At 41.5% G+C, this 18,927-nt stretch overlaps 1 protein-coding gene across 4 annotated transcripts in view; it reads left to right on the forward strand.

The window, feature by feature from the left end:
- Positions 1-7,982: 7,982 nt before the first annotated feature.
- The window catches only part of DSTYK (dual serine/threonine and tyrosine protein kinase), a 77,191-nt gene continuing 66,246 nt past the window's right edge, over positions 7,983-18,927 (forward strand). Inside the window, exon 1 of one of the 4 annotated variants that reach the window (XM_053251161.1) lies at positions 7,983-8,456. In XM_053251161.1, coding sequence (XP_053107136.1) covers positions 8,189-8,456 — 268 coding nt within the window. In that variant the 5' untranslated portion in view covers positions 7,983-8,188. Of the gene's footprint in view, positions 8,512-18,927 lie in introns of all 4 variants that reach the window. The other 3 variants (XM_053251160.1, XM_053251158.1, XM_053251159.1) reach the window with 3 other exon arrangements.

An 18,927-nucleotide genomic window follows, 5' to 3' on the forward strand; every position in this document is an offset into this window, starting at 1 on the left:
TAGTACTGGTGAATTAGAATACAAGAGGAGCACGGCTTAGAAATTGGAGTGGTAACACTTTGGATTCTAATTGCACATGTACTTGAGACAGTGTGGTACGCAAAAGCAACCAGCGAGAAAAGTGGTGGTGTATCTACTAAACAGGCAGAATTGGAGGGTATCTTCAACTTGTAAACCAGCATTCTTTGAGCCAACCTGCATAACCTACTAATCTGTTCCTTTCTTCAGCTATGTGCATGAAAGGAAGTCCAATCTATCTGTCTTCTTGATAGCTTACTTATATACATTTCAAATGATTAAGCTAAATATACTGCACAAAGATATCCACCCAGAATATGTAAGGCTACAATCCTACGCACACATACTTGCAAGTAACTCTTTTGAGTGAGCTGACTTTGGATGAGCATGCATAGGATCAGGCTAAATGTTTGTGTGAATCACAGCATTTGAGCCAACCAGTTGAGCTGATCTTATAGCTTAGAGAAATAAGTTACACTTAAATGTTATTCTCTGCAGGAAATAAGAAAATTGAGCTATCACACAATAATCTAATTTAATGGTTTCAGTCATTTTTGTACAAATAATCCTTTCAGCTCAGCTGAGATCATAATGACCAAGGGGCATTGAAGAAGGTCACTTAAAACAGAGCAAGAATAAAAGAGGACATTTAAAAACTGTATGGGAAATGTTAAGAGGCACATCCGCTAGCCTGGAGATGGGCAAGAGTTGGGGAAGCAGGGGAACACTGCTGTTATCAGTTCAGTCAGGGGCGTAACGAGGCTGGAGTGGGCCCAGAGAAAATTTTTTAAAATGGGCCCCTCGCTGATACAAACACACTCACTTCACATTTGACTTGCCTTTGGGGGCCCCCTCGAGGCGTGGGGGCCCCCAGGCAGCCGCCTCCCCTTGCCTAATGATAGTTACGCCCCTGAGTTCAGTTATTCTGAAAATATATTTATGGGCATCAGAATAGACTCTTAGATGTTAAAACTAACCTTTGTTAGTAATATCACAACTTGCTTTGGTGGCTGGAATTGCTCTGGACTACATCATATCCGTTGCTATACAAAACCTGTTCCCTACTTCCCTTGATTTCTAGATTTCTACTGGCAATCAGTAATTTGCTTTGGTGTGATCCCTTATTTCCTTTCAGCCACCTTATCAGCTCTGCAACATTGTGATTTTTATGGTCATCTGGAGAAGACTTCTAGAGTCCCCTGTCAATAGAGGACACAGAGTTCTGTGTCAATATTGAAGGACCACAGAACAATTTCGCTGTGTAATCTGTCTCCCAGCTTGCCTCATTCTACCAGAGGTTTGCAAAGGTCTGAGCTTGAGCTTCTTCCAGAACTTCCAGTCCTGTAATTCTGGGTATGCACTTGGTGGGCAGGGTCCTGTGTTAGGTGACAATATTTTAAATAAATCTTAAATTAATAAGGCAAAGCATAAGTTATGTTCTATTCTTAATTGCTTTAACTTTCAGGGATAGAGGAAAAGTATAATTTAGGAGTGGGCATGAGGTAGTTTAGGATCTACCGATAGCTCTCTGTAGCTATCCAGGAATGTTTCTAGCTACTCCCCCCCCGCCAATATTATTTATTTATTTATTTATAATATTTATACCCTGCCCCTCCAGTGCAGTATAGATCTGATGGGTTGGCTGAATGGTTAATCTTTCTTTTCGGCTGCTCAGGGGTGTTTTGCTTAATCTCCCACTCATTTCTTTCTCTCTCATTTCTTTCCCCACAAAGTGGCTTCTCCTGCTCTCCACTCCTGTCCTGCAGCAGATTTCTGCAATTCAGGGGCTTGGTGTTAAAATCCCTTATTTTGTCAATGTAAATTTTTGTATGAGCTGCCATTTTGCAAATGGTTTAACCTCCTGATGTGACCGACTCCACCTTCCTAAGCGGCTGTTATGTGGTAGTAGCTCCCAAGGTTGTTCTAGGAAAAAATCCAAGTAGTTCTCAAAAACCTGGTCTAAACCAAGCCCACTTCTGGTCTAAATAATGTTGAGATTCAATCATTCAATGTATTTGTTTGATCATAAGCTATAAAAAACAGTATATAAAATGGCTGAAAATCAGTATATATTCTTCTTCTTCATTACTAAATAAATAAATAAATAATCTAATGGAAGTATACTAACGTGAACTGAGAAAACTCCATCAAGTACTTACTCCATCAAAATTTACATCAAGTATAAATAAATTTATTCAGATAACAAGGATAAATCTAGCACATCACAATCAGATTACTTTAACCAGACAACAATCTTATTAATTTTTATTTATAAACAAACAAAATAAAGTTAACAATCTGTCATAAGGATATCAAAATAAAGTTGCCATTACTTTGTTACCACTATAGCAAATAAAGCTGCTTCTTGCATTACCCTCTTGATTTCATTTCAAGAAAGATTATTTATTTGCATATGTGACCAATATTCATGTGCTTTAAGGAGAGGAGGGAGGAATTTTCCATGTACATCTGTGGAAATAGAGCAACTAAATAATGTGGGATATCCTCTGTAACTTTCTCTCTACACATACAATAGAGTGAATTGTATGCAATTTGCCTAGAACTACTGAAGGCATTTGCTGCAGTCTAACAAAGTATTGTAGATGCTTTCTTTAGTGGGAATTTTGAAAATGAGAATGTTGTGATTTGCCGCTGACCGGGAATCAATTACCTGGAACATTCACTTCTATTTAAAATTCCAGTCTCTCCAAGATTTTTAGATATGCAAGATATTGAATTTTTGCTTTTCCCTTTTCTTTTAGATTTGCTGTGTTCTTCTGGAATTTATCCAGGGCTAAATGGACAGAATAAGAAATCACTGAGATAGCTATTCATTACATAGTAAATGTTAAATTACTTTTAAGTGGCTTTCCAAAATGCTTCAGATCTTTAATAACATGAGTTACTGAAATGATCTTATGACTAGGAGCTGAGAGTTGCTAAGAGCATGGTTTATAAAACTATTGCAAGTTGATTATTCAGCATGAAAGAACAGTGGCGTTCCTCCCCTGGACTTTGGGGCCAAAGTCTGGGGTCTCCACAACCCCTGTGGGCACCCAAATCTTCTTTAGTCTGTCCTGGGTGGTGTGTCGCTGCTGCTCGCTGTGTACTGGGTCTCCGAGTGTGATTGTGACTTGTGTGGGTGCTTTAGAGACAGAGGGGGGAGAGTGGAAAGAAATATGTGAGGCGGGAATATATGAAGCTATGTAATGAAATGTTTCTGCAAATGCATAAATATACCTGTTTTTTATTCTTACATTCTTGTGTGTTCAGTTGCTGTTTGTGCCCTCAAGAACCCATGTGTTAAAAAAACTGTGCGTGTCACAGAGTGTGTAGGATTATGCTTAGCTTGCGTGGCGGGGGGGGGGGGGCAGCTCCAAAGGCCTTTAGGTCCAGGCTCCAAAATTACCTAGGTGCACCTCTGTGAAAGAATATGCATAAGAATGTCTTCTTTTGCTGTATGAAAGGAATATAATGTGCAAGTCTGCTGCATTACACCTGATGTGTTTTAGAAAACCAAAGCAGGGTGGATAAAAATCAATGATTTTTTTTTTTAAATCAAAAAATTGGATTTTTTTTATTTAAATCAGATTTTTTTAAATAAAATGCTTTTTGAGGAAAATATATTACCATCCAAAGGTTATTCCATCATGAGATAAAGATTAGTTTTTTAATTATGTAGAATAAGGCTGTATATGTTTAATTTTTTTGGTAAATAAATTCCATTAATCCATTCACAATGTCATGCTCTTCCAGAGGTTTTTGTAAGATTATTGGGCAGTTTCTCTGCCTACAAGATATTATTACAGATGCTTGGTTTACTTTTGCAGTTCTCAAAACTGAATTTGACTCAGCAGAGATCACATGCCTCTTCTTCACAGCAAAAATGTTATGACATGAACAGAGTTGAGGGAAAGACCTTAATCCTATTGTTCTACAAACCTATGAATACAGAATCAACCCCTTCAGTGCTAAGTTTCAAGAAGTTCAGTGAAATAGAATAGAAACAATATTTTTCTGATTGTTTGGAGTGGAATAGATCTGCACAAGAAGAAAGTGAAACTAAGTGTGAGGAGGGAGGGGCAAGCAGACAAGCAGTACAAAATGAAAGTGAAACTTTCTGAGCACAATACTGCATAGCCACAGACAGACAAGTCTTTGGATCTTTTTGTGTGTATGACCTGAGGTTTATCACATTCTTTCCTTGGAGGAAAAAACCTATAATGGCAGCAGGCCGTAAAAGAGACCCAGTTTGGCAATATTTTAATGAAGTTCCTTTACCTATCGGTAAGGCAGGCATGCATGCAAAATGCAAACACTGCAACAAAGAAATGCAAGGCCTGGTGGCCCGAATGAGGCAACATCATGAGAAGTGCTGTGATGAAGATGACCAAAGAAACACATTTGAACAGGCAGGATCTTCAGGTTGGTAAACATTTTTATTGAATCATATAATATTTCTAAAGACTGCCTTGAACTGTCATGTTTGAGCAAAATTATATTTCTTATTATTACTGCATGTTACTGTCATTTGGTACAGTTATGAAGAAAAGCAAATATTCCTTTTGGGGCAGTACTGTGTACAATAAGCAGAAATTGTATAAACAATAAAATAACAGCATTGACTTTTTTGTTTAGGGAAATTCATGGATTCTGGAAACTATCCACCTTCAAGATCACCATCCTCCTGTTCTACAGTTTCAGAGTTATCCATCCAGGATAGTGCTTCATTAGCATCATTATCAGACACCCACAGCCACATATCACTATCACCTAAAAGAAAGAAAAAATCCTTCCCTCCTGGAATCACCATAGATAAGTTTGTGATAAAAACTAGCAGATTAGAAAAAGAGTTAATTGATGAAAAAATTGTCCAGTTTGTTTATGCAATGAACTCTTCTTTCCGTCTGACTGAGAACCCACATTTCATTAATATGGTTCAGTCACTGAGACCAGGATACAGTCCACCCAGCAGAGCAGATGTTGCAGGCAAACTGCTGGATAAAGTGTATGACAGAGAAATGGAGCAATGTGCAACAGCTCTGGAGGGTAGAATTGTTAACCTAAGTATTGATGGGTGGAGTAATGTCCACAATGATCCTATTGTATGTGCTTGTATAACAACAGAAGAAGGGAAAGTCTTCCTTGCACAAACAACTGATACGTCAGGAAATGCACACACAGCAGAATACTTACAAGAAGTGGCAGTAAAAGCTATAATAACATGTGAACAAAAATTCAAATGTCTAGTACGCAGTTTGGTCACAGACAATGCTGCAAATGTATCCAAGATGAGAAGAAATTTAGAAGAGCAGGAAGGGAATACAAAGCTAATAACATATGGTTGCAGTGCTCATTTGCTGCACCTCTTAGCCAAAGACTTAAGTGTTCCAGAAATAAAGACTAATGTTGTTGAAATTGCTAAATACTTCCGTAACAATCACTTTGCTGCAGCAGCTCTGAAAAGGATGGGTGGAACCAAGCTAACGCTCCCACAAGATGTTAGATGGAACTCTGTGGTGGACTGTTTTGAGCAGTATATCAAGAACTGGCCTGTTCTGATGACAGTTTGTGAACAAAATCGAGATAAAATAGATGGCACTGTCACGGCCAAAATCCTCAACATTGGGCTTAAGAGAAATGTTGAACATATGCTGAGCATCCTGAAACCCATCTCTGAATCTTTAAACAAAATACAGAAAAATAGCTGTTTTATTGCTGATGCTGTTGAAATTTGGAAGGAACTGAGTGAACACTTAAAAACAGAACTACACATGGACAGAATTAAATTACAAGCATTAAAAAAATGAATGGGACAAGTACTGTCTCCAGCTCATTTTTTGGCAAATATTGTCAATATCCAGTACCAGGGTCAAAACTTAAGTGCTAAGGAAGAGGAGTTAGCTATTACATGGGTATCCAGCAATCATCCATCTGTAATGCCAACTATAATAAACTTCAAAGCTAAGGGGGAACCATTCAAGAAATATATGTTTGCTGAAGATATTTTAAAGAAAGTCACACCAGTGAACTGGTGGAAGTCACTTAAGCACTTGGATTTAGAGACTGTTCAAGTAATGATTTCACTTTTAACAGCAGTAGCTTCTTCTGCAGGCGTTGAAAGAATATTCTCTTCCTTTGGACTCATTCATTCTAAATTGAGAAATCGTTTGGGACCCGATAAAGCAGGAAAGCTTGTTTTTCTTTTCCAGATTATGAACAAAGAAGAAGATGAAGATGACGAGTGAGCTACAGAGGACAGTATTTAAGTTTTTCATGTGTAGGCTGGGCTGACAGTCTAAGTTTCTTAAAATATATATATATTGTTTAGCCAAATTAGTTAACAAACATGGATGTTTGTTTAAGCAAATAACATATGCTGTAATGTTATTGTTTCAGTTGAATAAATCTATTTAAATTGTTATTATTAAGGTAATGATTATTTTTCTCCTTCCTAAGTACAACAGAAAAGTTGTCCAAATATGAATGATTAACCTATTAAACTGGGGATAAAAAAACTAATATGAAAAGTTGTTATTCTAAAAATCTTCATCTACTTGCATATTAAAGTTATACCAGCAAGAATTAGTCTTTATGTAGAAAACTATGATTTAAATCAAGCCTTACTGACTAGTGATTTAAATCGTGATTTAAATCGTGAATTAAATCAGTTTGATTTAAATCAAATCCACCCTGAACCAAAGTAACTCCATTTTACTTAGAATACCTCACTCTAACTTAAAGTAACCCCAGCCCAGCTCAGGCCAGCTCAAGGACACGGCCTCACATGATTATCTCTCTCCACTAAATTGTATCTAAAGAAACTTGGTTCTCACAGGACAGTTTAGAAAACAGGATGTAACCAAATAAGGAGTGATCACCAGATGAACAATGAATCTTTCGCATGCGTACTAGATACTTAGTCCACCATTTTGTTGCCAAGTATACTATGTCTAGGGTGTCAACATCATTCAGATTGTCTGTTTAAATGTAAGATGCACCTATAACCAATTTGTATTTCAATGCAGAGCAATAGCCCATTGATTTACCTTGCTGGCTGCAGCAGCAAATAAAATTGCCTCTGATTGATCCCCACTGAGTCTGTTTGATTGGCTAAAAGGCGGAACCAGGGACGAACCGGTATTCACATCACACCGATCTTCAGAATCAGGCAAAATAGAACAGTAGTTAATTCAGCTTTGAAGTCAGTATTTTCTATAGAAAGCTTATAGAAAGGTATTTTCTATAGAAAGGGGGATTATACAGTGGTCTACTTCCAATTAAAAGTGACATCTTTATAGTGACCAATTTTTAGAGGAGTAGCTGCATTAGTTTGATGCAGCAAAACTAACAAAGAATCTTCTGGCACCTTGAAGACCAACAGATTTATTGTGACATAAACTGATCTGATAGAGTGATCTCTAGTCCACAAAAAATTATGCCCCTCAATTAATTTGTTAATCTTTAAGGCGTCACAAGAGGAATCTTTGTTGTTTATTGTAACAGTGGCCACTGTAAGGAGAGGGCTACTTCACCGAAAGAAGTTTAATCTCCGCAAGAAGGAATAGTTATTTGATCGTGGTTTTTATTTTATCTTTGAGGAACATCTTCATCGGTTTCCACAGTAACTAGCCAAGTTTTCCCAAAGAGCAGTTTCTAATTTCCTCAAATAGCCCAATATCCTCTGTTACCGTTTCTACATTCCTGTTCTGCGCTTTACAATCTATTCCGTCAGGATTTAATTCGAAGCCTCCTCTCCCACCAGCTGATAGAGGCTTCGGCAGGAGACTACACATCCCAAAGTACATTTCGGAAAATCTCTCATATATTCTCTCTGCCTCTCCCTTCCCGCCAAGGAAAAGGACTGCAGTTCCGCTGCTCTGCGGCAAGGGGGAACAGTCCAGATTCGTTTGAGAACGACTACATTCCCCATAGTGCAAGGCGGCGAAAGGAGCTGAATGGGGTCCGCCCCCGGCCGCCTCCCCCTCCCCGCTCGAGCGCCCGGATAAAGGTTCCGTTCTGTGCGCAGCGCGGCTCGGTGCGACGCTGCAGTGCTGACAGGGGAGCAGGAGGCCGACACTAGGGCTGAGGCGGCGACAGCAGTCTGGCAGCCTCCGAGTCCCCGCCGTGGTGGGGAGACGACTCTGAAACGGACGCCCCAGAGGACGACATGTCGGGGGGCTCCGTCAGTGGCGGAGGGGGCGGATTATGCCGCGAGCTGTGTCGCGCGTTCGGCCATTACAACCGGCACCTGGCGCGGCTGCAACATAACCTGCGCGAGACGAAGAAGTTCTTCCGCGACATCAAATACTCCCAAGGGCCCGCCGTTTTCCCGGTCCCCGGCACTGGGCCTGTTGGGGAGGAGCCGCCTCAGCAACAGCCCGCCCCCTTGGCTGATGATAGCGCCCCTAGTGGTGGGGGTGTCTCCGTACAAGCCGGTAAGGAACGTCGGGGTGGGGTGCGGAGAGGAGAGAACCTGCGCTGAGTTTCCAGGTGCGACTCCAGAGCCTAGGGAAGGGGAAAGACCCCAAAGTGGGGCTACTCGCGACGCTGACGCGGGAAAGGCCCGTCCTCTGGGGAATTCACTCTCTTGTGCCATAAGTGCAGCCCGATGCTGGGCATATTTATGCGGAAGCAAACCCCGCTGAATTCAATGGGACCACTCCCTAGTACCAAGGGTGCTTAAGACTAAAGCTTTCGCGATGCTGGGGCCCCAAGTCGGGGGTGGTTGGGTCTTGGAGAGACTCCGAGAAGAATAAGGCAGTTGAGGCCTTGAGCTGCCAAAGATCAGAAGGGCGATAATGCGATAGTGGGAGTTGTAAAGGATGGAAGAGGAAGTGTATTTTGGCAAGCAGGTGTTGGGTTTTTTTTAAAAGCTCTCCCGAGCTAAGGAGCGGCCTTGTGGTTGAGCAAGTGACTGTAGCTGTTTTCCAAGTGTTGCTCTTTTCCACTGGGATTGCAGGGCCTGCTGTTTTTTAATTTGGTAGTGGATATGGGATCCTTGTGAAGGTTTGTGTGTGTACCTGCTCTTTATGCTGTCCTTTTAAAAAAGATGGCCAGTGTGTCCTATCCTTGGTTTGGGGTGCGCTTAACCTGAGTGGCGCTGCTTGTCTCTTGACAATAGTATAGCAGGACTTCTTACTGAGATGTCACTTCAAAATGGGCCAAAGTGACTCACTTGTATCATAATGGTGCTTGAATTTCTAAAAACCTTTCAGTTGTGGTTCAAGCAGAGTGTATGTTGGTCTCCACTTTTTGTGTGCATCCCTTTTCCACCTTTGGATTAAAGATGCGTGTAAATAACTGCTCTATTTCTTCTCTATGTGCTCCCTTGTTTTAACATCTTCCCTTGCTCTGCCAATATAAAATAATCTCATGTAAGATGATCTCCAAAGTAGTACAGTGAAGATGCTCCCTGCCCCCCCCCAACCAAAAGTAGTAGTTGTGAGAAGATGAAAGATTGTCACCTTAGTGAGGAGAGTTTATTGCAGCTTGAGTCTTTGTGGGTGTTGGCTTCAAATATTTATCTTCTGAGCTAACATTTGTATTTAATTATTGTGCTGAGCTTCTCTTCTCCCACCCCACCCCTGTTTTCTCCTTGCTTTCCTCTGCAATGCTGTGTGGGTAAGGGGAAAGAAATTCTCCCTGAGATTGAAGGGAGTTATTGGATTACACAAGGAAATCCTGCTAAATGAAATAGAATCAGAAATGCACATCTTTGGTCCTCCAGTTGTTGAACTACAACTCAGTCATCCCCAGCCACAATGACCAGTAGTTAGGGGTGATGGGAATTGTAGTCCAGCAATAGCTGGAGCATCAAAGTTGTACAGCACTGGAATAGATGGTTTAGAAGTAGTTTAGATGTGACTAGTTGCAGTGCATGGCCTGAGTGCATACTGGAGACTCATAGAAGAATAGTGGAAACAAAATGGGTTATGTGGGTGAGAAACAGACAAACATTGGAATGAGGATATGAATGGATTGATGACAGGTATAACTGGCCTCTTACTCTTCAAGAAACAAGTGATGTAACTTGATACTTTCATTCTGCAACTTGTGAACATAAATAGTTGAAATACTAACTTTCTGATGACAAAGATTACTGTGACAACTTAAGGACTAACCAACTTTGCCAATGAGATTAATAAGTATGATTATTACTAATTGTAAATTGTAAACATTTATGAGCTACTATAATGTTAAAGTTGTCCAATATTTTTGGATGCATTTGCTACTACAGGCCACTCCTATGGAAACAACAAAACCCTCTTTGTTTATTGAAAGGATCTCTGTTTCTGTTTGACTCTTTTCATAAAAGTTAAGTTTTAAGTACATAAAAGCACTATCAGTTTATATTTTGTTGGGCTTTGTATAAACATTTTAGAAATTATGTTTATATTTTTTTCTAATACAGTGGTGTCACAAATTCAGAAGTGCAAGTGCTCTCCATGACAGCCCCTACAGCCATGCCCACCCTAATAGCCACATCCCCAATACACAATACTACTATATTTGCATTTTATTTGAAGTATTGATGCAGTTTTGTTCTAAGTGCAGACATGCAGGCTTAAAAAACAAACAACCTTCTAAAAATAAACCTGCCCAAAATTGCCCCTTTCCTTCAAAGATTAAGGGAATACATGATAGAGGTCTATGCAGTTATGCTTAGTATATCAAGAGTGGACAGAAATAAAACTTTCTCCTTTTCTGACAACATTAGAACCAGGGGACATCCCATGAAATGGACTGCCAGAGAATTTAGGACTGACAAAAGGAAGTACTTTTTACGCAGAACATAATTAGTCTATGGAACACTCTGCCTGGGATGTGTGGATGGCTTTATGTGGGGCTTAGACATATTCATGGGAGACAGCTCTATCTATGGCTGTTAGTCTTATGGCTGTAGACTATCTTCAGGCTCAAAGGCAAGATGCCTCTGAATACCAGTTGCTGGGGAACAACAGAAGGAGAGAAGGCATGTCTTTATCCCCTGCTCGGGAACTTCCCAGAGGCATCTGATGGGCTACTGTGGGACTAGATCCAGCAGTGCTGTTCTTATGTTATGTTAGTAGTACTCTTTTTATTTTTTGCGTCCCATGATATAATTCCAGAATGGCTGGGCAGAAAGTTCTCAAAATTCATATGGTGGAAGCACATTTTGGTAGCATTGTGTGTGTTTGAACTTGGGGAATTGGTCCAGCCATCAATTTCTGTTACTCATGGCAGAAAATGAAGTAACGCCAGAGAATCCACTCTTTGTGTGTTGAATTTAGGTTTAAGTTTAAGAACATCAAGTCTTTCTTGGACTTTCATAAGTGTAGTAAGTTATTACTGCTATTGCCAGAGAAGCTAGCATTTTTTCCTAGCATTTTAATTATGTCAGATTAAGAACATAAAGCGCATCGCCACAAGAGGTAAGAATTTTTTTTAAGTCCAGGGAATTAAGCATGTGCTAACTCTTGCCACCTAATGGCTCAGCAGGGAAATGGCTTCACTACCAAGCCAGAGGTTGCTGGTTCAAATCCCCTCTGGGAAACACCTATATTGGGCAGCAGTGATATAGGAAGATGCTGAAAGGCATCATCTCATACTGCTTGGGAGGAGGCAATGATAAATCCCTCCTGTATTCTACCAAAGACAACCACAGGGCTCTGAGGTTGCCAGGAGTTGACACTGACCCGACGGCACACTTTACATTTTACTCTTGCCCATTCAAATGAATGGGAATGAAGTACTTCACTCTGGCTGGATCATGCCAGAGTCTTTAGTACATACACCCTTCCAAAAATGGCTCAGGATGGCTTACACAGAAAAATAATAAATAAGATGGATCCCTGTTCCCAAAGGGCTCACAATCTAAAAATAAACGTAAGATAGACACCAGCAACAGTCACTGGAGGTACTGTGCTGGGGATGGATAGGGCCAGTTACTCTTCTCCTGCTAAATAAAGAGAATCACCGTGTCAAAAGGTGCTGCTTTGCCAAGTTAGCAGAGGATATAGCTATAGCAAGTGAATCACAGCAACAAGTAAAAGAGTAAGTGAAACATTGCAATGTATGAGCACAGCTTTTAAGTCAAAATTTCATTACCCTTAGAATAGTACAATATCAAGGGAAAGTATTTCCCTCAAGCATAATCTTCCTACCTTTCCCTTAAAATCACTGGGCCTATTTAAATAACGTAATGATCAGTAATTGCAGAGATTCCTGCTTTAAATAGTTAGATTACCTTGTTTGCATTAGAGACCTTTTCTTACATAACACTAGGACCTAGTGTTCCAGCACAGCCCCACTTCCATTTTCTTGGAAATAAGCCCCACTAATTTCAATGGTGCATACTCCCAGGCAAGTGTGCATATGATTAGAGCCTTAGTTTACAGAGGCATGGCCTCCGAGCTGCCATGCAGTGCTCCGAACACAGGTCCTCTAGTAGCCAGCCACCAGACCTGGCTCCTTTCCTCCCCGCCTGAAGTGAGATAGAGAGAGGAAAGGGAGGGCAGCCATGTAGGTGTGGGGAGAGGGGAAAAAAGAAACAGTGCAGTAGAGGGAGGCAGGCAGCAGAGGAGGCATCAAGCCAGGAAAGGGAACCCAGCAATGCCTGCAGCCAGTCAAGCAAGGTACACTCTTTAGAGAGTGGGAGGCTGGAAAGGAATGGCTGGGCACAGAAATAAATGAACTGCCTGCCGACTCCAGCAGCCCCAGATTTCCTCCAGCCTGCCTTCCCTCTTCCTTCACCCCCAAACTCATAGGAGTTGGTAGTGAGGAGAATGTTGATTTGGGCTCCCTCTGCTGCAAGTACCAGTCATTGAGAGGATGGAGAGAGGCTCACCTGGTCTGATGTGTGCCTTGGTCCCTGGGGTCAGATGGCTCTTTCTGTGGAGTTTGGACATGCGTGGAGGCCATCTGAGCCCTCCCACACCAGGCGAGGTGTCTTGCACCAGGCGGCAGCAGCAGTGTACCCTGGCAGCATTATATATATATATATTTTTAAAAAAATTAGGGGGCACAGGGTGGGTGCGACCTGGCAGCATGAGAACTACCAGGTGGCAGTCGTGCCCCATCCTGGCTCCACTACTCCCCTGATCTAAAATATTGGGTGAATAGGAGTTTTTGTGAGGCTTAGACTGCAATCCTACCTATGGATGCTTACTTGGGAGTGAATCTCACTGAATTTAGTGGGACTATTTTTATTTTAGAATAAACCTGCTGTTTCAGGCTGTTAATGTGACAGTTAACTAAAGTATTTATTTTCTTTTGATTTTGGTCCTTTGACAAATTGAAGGGCTTCTGGTTAGCAAATTCTGATTATTATGGTAGTATAATGGCTCTGACAGAGTTGTTTGCAAATAATAGCAATGGAAAGCAAAGTGTGTTTGGTTCCATTGCTGTAAAATTATGAGTCAACCTTAATATTTCATAATGTGTGCGTTGCTACTGCCAGATTTCCTCCACATAAGGAAGGGTATCAGGCTTTTGTAGCTGCATGGCAGATGTACATAACTGTAATAATTTCTGTGATGTGGGTAGCATTCTTAAATGGCTGCAATGAAAGCACAGGTTCACAGAGTACTTTCTCCAGATGATTGTGTGCACATGAGCAGTGTTCCCTCTAACAGGGATTCCCAGATGTTGTTGACTACAACTCCCAGAATCTCCACGCAAAAGCCATTTCAGCTGGGGATTCTGGGAGTTGTAGTCAACATCATCTGGGAATCCCTGTTAGAAGGAGCACTGCACATAACCTCCACTTATTCCCAGTGTGTACAATAGCACAGGTATGTAAATGAACGCGCGCACACACAAAATGGGAATCACTAAAGATCTGGGTCCAAGGAGGGGCCCAATGACTGCCTCCTTCAGCTGAGGGGCACCACCCTCTTCTTCAAAGATTCATTCACCACCCCTGCCAACCATGGACCTAGTTCCTCCCCAGCATCTTTCACCAACCACAAAGGAAAAGGGTCGAGCATGCATGTGGTAGGCCTGTCCACCTCCTCATGCAACACAGCCTGAAAACCATCCATTATCATTTGTGGTCTGATTATTGATGAAGGAACCAACCTGGCATGTATCTCAGACACCTGGTTGGGGGAGCCTGGTGGAGCCAGGGTACTCTGATGAGCAGGTGAGGGGACTAGGGATGTTTAGGGAACTGGTTTGGAAGCCCTTTATGGGCCTCTGAACCTGTTCAATTGGTGGGTGGTTCCACCAGTTTGACGGTGGGGGGTGAAACTTTAAGGGCAGGGGAGGGTGCACTTACTCCTCCCACTACATTTCCCCCGCCAGCGCGCACCTTCACCATGTCTCCTGGAAGTAACAGGTGTGTCTGTTACTTCCAGTCACTTCCAGGAGATGTGGTGACAGGGTGGCAGGGAGCTATGCTGCCACTCCGAGGGGCTTTAACAAAACAGAGCACCGGCAGGAGAAATGCAGTCGGAGGAGTAAGTGCACCCCCCCACCGTTGAACCACCCCCCGCCTGGTTGCATCCCTAGAGGGGACATAGGTGGGCAGGTGAAGTAGCTGTGGTCTATAAGAACATCTCCCTTACCATAGTCCCTGTCGAAATGTCTGACCATATCTAATGCGTGTAATTAATTCCACTGTTGTGGTTATGCTGGATTGGTTTCAGTCTGTGACTCCTGAGGATGTGGACAAGCTGCTTGGAACTGTGCGGCCTACCACCTGTTCTCTTGACCCTTGTCCAGCATGGCTTATACTATCTGGCAGGAGGGTTGTTGAAGAAAGCTTGGTAGATATTATAAATGCTTCTCTGAGGGAGGGCAGGATGTCCTTGCTTTAAGGAGGCAATCAGACCTCTCCTGAAGAAGCCTGCATTGGACCCCTCAGAGATAAGCAACTGTCTGCCTGTCTCCAGTCTTCCATGGCTGGCCAAGGTAACTGAGGAGGTAATGGCCTTCCAGCTCCAGGCAATCTTGGAGAAAACTGATTATCTAGACCCATTTCAAACTGGCTTTCGGGTGTCTGTGGGATGGAGACTCCCTTGGTTGGCCTGATGGATGATCTCCAATTGGGAATTGACAGCGAGTGTGTGACTCTGTTAGTCCTTTTGGATCTCTCGGCAGCTTTTGATACTGTTGACCATAGTTTATCCTTCTGGAGAGCCTGAAGGGGTTGGAGGCACTGCTTTGCAGTGGCTCCACTCCTATCTCTTGTGCGCATTCCAGATGGTGTTGCTTGGAGACTGTTTTTCTTCAAAATCTGAACTTTTATATGGTGTCCCCCAGGGCTCCATATTGTCTCCAATGCTTTTTAACATCTACATGAAACCGCTGGGAGAGATCATCAGGAGATTGGTTGTAGAGCATTATCAGTATGCTGATGATATCCAAATCTATTTCTCAATGTCAGCATTATCAGGAGAAGGCATAACCCTCTGCTCCTCAAATGCCTGCCTAGAGGTGGTGATGGGATAACAATCAGGGAGGTACACTGCTGGCCTGACGGACCCTTTGCTAAAGGAGTGCTGGTGAGTGGGTGGGGAAGTGGATGGAAACCTAAGTGCAATCTCCCCTGCCCTTAAAGTCAACCCCCTTGCCTTCAATCTGGCGGAACCGCTGGTCATTTGAATTGGTTTGGAGGCCCATAAAGGGCCTCCGAACCGATTCCATACAAATCCCTACAAGTAAGATGGGCAGAAAGCTAGATGGTGTCAAGGTGTAGCATCCATCTGTAGCTTCTAGCAAAATAAACTTTATTATTGAAGACTTCAACACTTTCATATATGTTATGTTAATTGTCTTCTAATCTAAAGGAGAACACATTAGAATTTCTGTCAACATAAGCTCTGTTCTGGAGTGCTTGTGAATTAAGTACTAAACCAGGGCAAGGCAAATTCCAGACTCCAGGGAGCCATGGCACCTAGAAACTTAGCCCTGGCACCTAGACTAGGATATTCAGAGATAGAATTTAATACAATATTCATTTGCCCCTGGGAGCCCTGTTTCGAAGCATGTTTTGTAAAGGGGATAAAGAGATTTACCTTCCCCCTCCACAATATCCATCAGTAATTTATGTGATCATGTCCATCTGGTAATTTTGTCAAGTGTCCATGTTCTGCCTCCTCGTTGCAAGGCAGATTTGTCTAGGTCTTTACTAAACTGCAGTTTCTAGCTCTTCTAGATAGATTATTGTAATTGGGCTGGAGAGTACTTTACAGTAGGTTTTTTGTGTTTTTTTTTTAATGATGTCCTTGGCTGCTGTTTGTCACATCAAAGACTGTCATAAGTAGTATGGTTTGGCTGAAGACAGAATAGATGTAGGTCAGTCACTGTTGTGTACTGTTATATAGAATGAAATGGAAGCCATTCTGAGCAGAACAGAATAAGGCAGTTTACGCTATCAACATTCGATAGCAGAAACCTGGTACCCTAATTCGGGAGCTGGGCGCACTCCTGATTTTTGTTTGATTGTTAGATTAAAAACAGAGTTTGAGTTGGGGAACTTGGTAGTTTGATTTTTTTTTATTTTTTTTTACAAAAGTCTTTAAAGATGCATCTGTTCACCCAGGCTCTTAATTGATACTGTTTTGATTGTTTTTAATGTTTTAGAATATTGTTTTAAAATTTTTAAATTGTTGTCTTTTAAATTTCTTGTTTTTGTTTTTAACTGTTGGTTTTTATCTTGTTGTAAAACGCCCAAAAGATGTAAGTTTTGGGCAGTATAAAAATATGTTTGATAAATAAATAATCAGGCCCCAGCTGGGTAGGGTACAATTGACTGATCAAGCTCCACACCTCGAACCCTACTTCTAATTTCACACACAGTCGAAAATCAAGAGTGTGTCCAGCTCCCGAATTAGGGTAGAAGGTTTCTGTTACCATCACATTCCTTATGAGTAATGTATCAACATAGCTTTAGGAACTATCTGACAAGTAAAATATTTTGTCTGGCTGATAAACTGAGCCATTACTAATTCACCCCTGCTAATGATGGTTGTGTGAACTGCCCTAATGTTTTGTATGGGGCTTGCCTTTTACTGAGCAGCACAGCCTGACCTGTAACTCCAAACCAGGCCTGCTCAACTTCGACCCTCCTGCAGATGTTGGCCTACAATTCAAGGTGCTGGTTTTGACCTTTAAAGCCCTTAATGGTTTGGGCCCAGGGTACTTGAGGGACCACCTGCTCTCAAGAGTTGCTGCCCGCTTGACAAGGTCATCTGAGGGGGCTCTGCTCCGGGTGCCGACATTGAGGGAGGCTCGGCTGTCATGCATTCGGGACAGGGCCTTCTCTGTTGCTGCCCTCAGACTTTGGAATGCTCTCCCAGTGGCCATTCGCTCCTCAGACTCCATCACAGTTTTTAGAAAGCTTGTTCTTGGCTTTTTATCCAGGCCTTTACATGATTGTTTTTATTGCTAATTCTACGTGTTTTACTCATAGTTTTTATGTTTGTATTTTATAGATTTTAAATTAGATTGGTTTTATATTTTTAGCTTAATATTTTTATTGTCATTTTTATTGTGTTTTTTAACTTTTGTAAACCGCCTTGAGATTGTTTTTAATGAAAGGTGGTATATAAACTTAATAAATTTTAACAATAAATTAAAAAAATAAACTCCCATAATCCCTGGTTATTGGCCACTGTGGCTGGGGATCATGGGAGTTGTAGTCAAAAAAACAGCTGGGGGGCAAAGTTGAGCAGGTCTGCTCCAAACCATGGGTGGGCATGATATAAATAAACCTCTGACTCAAGCATGTGGAGAAAGGAATTGTGTTTCAGTTCCTCCCTCCTTTTTGTATTGTGGCAAAACCTAGCTTACTGTTGCATTCAAACAGCAAACTGTCACTTGCTGCAAACCTGGGAGGGAGGCAATTGCAGTGTATGAAGGAGGAGGAAGAAACTCATAAACCTAAGCATGTGGCACCAAACCTTGGTTTAGTGTTGCATGTGGATCAAATCATAGAGGTCTGCTTCCTACATGGCTTTCCTTACATAAGTATAAGGGAGAAAAATGGACACAATCATTTATTAAAATTGTGCACATATGTTTGGAAGCTCTGCTACAAGTGCATGTGAACAAGATAGGCATGTGGTTATGTACATTCTGAGATGATGATGATAGAGCAAGATTTAATGCTGTTAAACCATTAACAGGCTACTGATACAAACCTTTCTTTGGAAAATCAGGCAATGTAATGTAAAGGACCAAGGTTGCAACTTTTAAATGTCAGTGTGATTAACTTTTAAATGATGGATTAAAACCTAGTCCTGGTTAATTGATGTGTCTGACAAGCAATGACTGGAACTTCTTATGAGAGGAAAACACCATGATTTCAAACTCTATGGAAACAACTAAATCAACTAAATTCTTAGGGGAAGGGCCATCTTTGGTTAAATCGCAAACTAAATTGCAAACTAACTTGCACAAGGGGACCCCCCCAATCCATTAAGGCTACTTCACTAAGATTCTGCAGTAGTACATTTTATTATTTGGTTAAAATCTAGATTAATTAAACATTACTTGCTTGACTGCCTATTAACTACTGTACACATTAAAGCAACATGGGTTCTTGGCAACAGTGTCAAAATATGAGTTAACAAGTGATAAGATTAATAAGGTTTGTCATGCCAGAATTGAGTATAAAGCAAGGAATAAGTAATAAAACTAAAACAAGATTGCTTCAGGAAGTGATAACTGCTTCAGGAGAAGGTAACCTTCAGGAATCTTGGCCAATCTGTAAAAAATTCTTTCCCAAAACCAATCATGGTGATTGGTTAGATCAGTGGTTCCCAACTTGAGGGTTTCTAGATGTTGCTGAACTACAACTCCCATCATCCCCAGTCACTATAAATTGTAGCTGGTGTTGATGGGAGTTGTAGTTAAGCAACATCTGGAGGCCCCCAAGTTGAGAACCACTGGGTTAAAGGATAAATAGAATCATTCCAGTAC

The sequence above is a fragment of the Hemicordylus capensis genome, chromosome 4, assembly GCF_027244095.1.
Source record: "Hemicordylus capensis ecotype Gifberg chromosome 4, rHemCap1.1.pri, whole genome shotgun sequence".
NCBI lineage: Eukaryota > Metazoa > Chordata > Lepidosauria > Squamata > Cordylidae > Hemicordylus > Hemicordylus capensis.